At 37.2% G+C, this 4,114-nt stretch overlaps 1 protein-coding gene across 3 annotated transcripts; it reads left to right on the plus strand.

The window, feature by feature from the left end:
- Window positions 1-219: 219 nt before the first annotated feature.
- Window positions 220-3,219, plus strand: LOC149401650 (uncharacterized). Of its 3 annotated transcripts, none has more exons than XM_089610277.1 (10): window positions 220-581; window positions 974-1,140; window positions 1,242-1,367; window positions 1,430-1,666; window positions 1,757-1,857; window positions 1,956-2,028; window positions 2,100-2,168; window positions 2,256-2,363; window positions 2,449-2,574; window positions 2,902-3,219. In XM_089610277.1, exons 1-10 carry the CDS (start codon window positions 419-421, stop codon window positions 3,094-3,096), a joined length of 1,365 nt encoding a protein of 454 aa, XP_089466403.1. In that variant the 5' UTR covers window positions 220-418; the 3' UTR covers window positions 3,097-3,219. The 3 variants fall into 3 exon arrangements, with proteins under 3 accessions (XP_089466403.1, XP_089466402.1, XP_089466404.1); XM_089610276.1 differs by having other exon boundaries at window positions 974-1,113; window positions 1,194-1,367; XM_089610278.1 differs by having other exon boundaries at window positions 439-581; window positions 937-1,113; window positions 1,194-1,367.
- The last annotated feature ends 895 nt before the right edge of the window (window positions 3,220-4,114 follow it).

The raw sequence follows: 4,114 nt of genomic DNA on the forward strand, positions 1-4,114 counted from the left end.
AATAAAATAGTGTAATATTTACATCAATTTAAACGTTTTTATGACTATTTACTAAATATTTAACAAATGTTGGTTAAATAGTAATCTTAAAGTGTAAATATGGCTATAGATGCCGGTATTTTGGGATTGTTTTTAGATATATAGATAATGTCACCTTAAAACTAGGTAACTATATTTTACTAAGAAAGGAGATAAATATTAACAACAAACAAAACGCTCTCTTCTCAAAATATTCCATCGCCAATAAAAAATTACAACTCTCCCAGCTCTCTCTGTAGCTCTTCTCAAACTCTAGCTCAGTCCAACTTTAACAAATTTCCACTCTCTGTAGTCTACAATTCGATCATTTACTTCACACATACAGAGAGAGTATATATATATATATATATATATATATACACACACGCACACATATTACATGGCGGGTCTCAAATCGATCGTGGCCGACCACGTGGTCGGAGAGTGGTTCTCGGTTCCGGAGCTCCGACTCCGAGACCACCACTTCACCGTCCCTCTCGATTACAGTCAATCCACCGAAAACTCTTCCAAGATCTCCATATTCGCTCGCGAAGTAGTCTCAGGTTCACTTCGCATATTTTTCATTTCAATTATATATTCATTACGACAAATCCTTCAATTACACTGCTCGATCAGCTAGGTTTGGACATCTAATTAAATTTTAATCGATAAATCTATACCAGTTTGTATTCTATTTACATTGACAGAGGGGAATTAAATTTACATAATATTTAATATAAAAATATCACTAAAATCTTATTTTGGACACTTTTATCGCTATTTTACGACGATATTGTCGTAAATTTGATAAAATGGTGATACAAGTATTCAAAGTAAAACTCGGTGATTGTTTTTTTTTTTTTTCATTCCAAATATTCGTGATTGCCAATATTGAGGTCAGAATCTATACTATATCAGTTTGCAACCAGTTCACATTGAGATTGAGATCGTGTAGTTGGGAAAGAAGATGACGAGGCAATGCCGTACCTTCTGTACCTTGAAGGCGGGCCCGGAGTCCCGAGCCCACGGCCCACTGAATCCACGGGGTGGCTCGAGAGAGCGCTGAAAGATTACCGAGTCGTGTTGATCGATTCGGTACAAATGGTTAATCTTGGAATACGAGTAATAATCCGGTGTGACAGGACTTAGAGAATCCTGTGTTGTTGTGGTTGCAGAGAGGGACGGGGTTATCGACCGCACTGACATCCTCGTCGATGTTGCAGTTCGATTCGCCCACGGAACTCGTCGAGTACATAAAGCATTTCCGAGCCGATAATATTGTCAACGACGCCGAGTTTGTCCGCAAACGAATCGTCCCTGGTGCCGGACCCTGGACTGTTCTCGGCCAGGTATAGCTTCAATAACAACTATTATTGATTTTCCGATTGATTGATTGGTCGTGTCGTTGTAGAGCTACGGCGGATTTTGTGCGGTGACGTACTTGAGTTTTGCGGCACAAGGGCTGAAACAAGTCCTATTGGCCGGAGGAATCCCTCCGATCGGAAAAGGCTGCGCCGGAGATTTCGCGGAGAAAGCGTGCTTCGAGCAAATCAGGGTCCAGAACCACAAGTACTACCAGCGATTTCCTCAGGACGCCGAGCTTGTTCGAGACCTTGTCCATCACTTGTCCCAGTGTGAAAAAGGAGGTGTAAGTACACATATATCTGTAACAATACTATGATGTGAATTAGAATGAGAACATAAAGTTATATATGTGTTTCTGTGTTTGTGTGTGTAGGTTGATCTTCCATCTGGGGGAATCTTAACCCCGAAAGGCCTACAATCGCTTGGCCTTTACTTCCTTGGAGCCCACCTTGGCTTCGAGCGCTTGCACTACATGTACAGTTTCGGTGATTTCCCCGAGAATCTAGGAAAGTTCTTTTTCTTCGTACCCGAGTGTTGTTTTCACTCTGTTCCTTTGTTTTTACGGTCTATAGGCTTGAGACGGTCTGGGATCCGGTGATAGTCCCAGGAGCCCCGAAGCGAATAAGCGACAACTTCTTACACGAAGTAAACGTTTCGATATTTCATGAAGCTCTGTCCATTTTTTAGCCATTGAAAAAATGTTGGTGCTTTTTCAGTTTGAGAACTGCGTTTCATACAAGACGACTCTGCTAAGTCCGCTTCTGGGAGAAGCAGCGTATTGTCAGGTAATAAGAAAATAAATTATTTAATTTTTTTCTTAAAATAATCTATCGAATTTTATGGTGTCACGTTTGCTTTATTTGAATTAAAAGGGCGCTTCGTCGAGATGGGCGGCTCAAAGGGCAAGGGACGAATTTGGCAGCGAATTCGACCCAATCTCTGCCTCGAAAGAAGGCCGTCCAGTACTTTTTACCTCGGAGGTGCTCAACACTCATATAAACTCTCTTGTTATTTCTTCTCAATTAGGCTAAATTGAATTGACACTTTTGTAGCCCTCTATTTCAGATGTTCTTTCCGTGGATATTCGACGAGTTTGAGAACTTGAGGCCGTTCAAAGAAGCTGCTCATATACTGGCACATAAAGAGGATTGGCCTATGCTATACGACATCGATGCCCTCAACAACAACAAGGTATTCGAGCGTAAAATAAGCGGACCATGTTTTGAATCATTTAGCTCATGTTGTGATTGGACTCGGAATAATTAGAGATAATAATATCACCCAGGTAAATTAAATCTGCACTAATGTAGTTGTTATTCTATAATAGAAGCTCAAAATAATCATTCAGTAAAATAGTTAGTTTGGTTTAGCCTTTCGTGGGTAGAATTAGCAGGTCTCTCAACTACCCGATTAGATTTTATTTTCTTATTGTCTATCAATGGAATTTGAAAGTGTCTAATTTGTCTTTTAGATCCAATAACAGAGTCTTTTAACATATTGTTTTTTGGCTTTGTCAAGGTTCCGGTAGTGGCCGCCATTTATTATGAGGACACGAGTGTCGGGTTTAAGGCTTCCACCGAAACGGCTTCTCAGATCGCTGGAATTCGGTTGTTTGTCACGAACGAGTACTTGCACTCTGGTCTCTCTGACTCCGGCGGCCGAGTTTTCGACTACTTGATGGGAATGCTCTCTGGAAAGAAGCCACTCTTTTGACCCCTCTTGTTTCCTTGAAACTTGGCATGCAAGCTACTAATTTTTAAAGTTGCAATTTGCTCTACCTATTATTGTCGTTCTTACTGTTTCTAATGATAATTATTATTGTCGTTTTTCTTTTTATAGCAATAGACTTAATTGGTAAAAGTAATAGAAGAACTATCTTTTGCTTGATTCGAAGCATTTTGACATGTCATTTGTGATTGTGAGTATGTTAATATCAATGTTTTAAATGCCGTTTCGAGCCCTTTGATTTATAGAAAATCTCGAACGAATTTTTTTTGGAAAAAAACAACTGATAAACCGATTTTAAATGCCGTTTTCGATGGAAAACCGACAAGTCAATGCAAAGCCGAACGGAAATAATGTTATACAATATATTAAAAATGTACATATATAAATACATATGTATCTTTCAATTTTAAATTTGTAAAATATATGATACTCAATATATGTATGACATTTATTTTAAAAGTTTATGACAATGTAGTTTAAAAAAAGTGATTTTAAAATAGCTGTACGAAAAAACTGATGTTTTAAAAAACAGATGAGTGTTTGGTACACTATTATAAAAGGGCCGGCTAAGGAACTAGCCAAAATGACACCCCTACTTTAAAATTATAGCCAAATTATTAACATATTTAGGAAAATAGCCAATTTATCATGACAACATTCCAATATTCCAATTATACCCTTAGGTTAATATTATTAACTATCATAGTAAATAATATCATCCATAACAAAAAAAATTAGTAAATCTAATTAAGAATGACAAAAACTACATTAAATCTTATTTGTCATAACAAGAATAATAGTAAATCTTATTTACCGTAACAAGAACAATAATAAATCTTATTTACCGTAACAAGAAAACAATAAATTTTATTTACCGTAATAAGAACAACAGTAAATCTTATTTACCATAATAAGAACAAAAGTAAATTTTATTTACCGTAACATTTTGTAGTTAATCTAACAGGAAAAGTATCAGAGATGATGACTAGTTAATCTAACGGTA

This window comes from Urtica dioica, chromosome 4, assembly GCF_054948205.1.
Source record: "Urtica dioica subsp. dioica isolate 48M chromosome 4, U.dioica_male_clone48M_v1_H2, whole genome shotgun sequence".
NCBI classification, from domain to species: domain Eukaryota; kingdom Viridiplantae; phylum Streptophyta; class Magnoliopsida; order Rosales; family Urticaceae; genus Urtica; species Urtica dioica.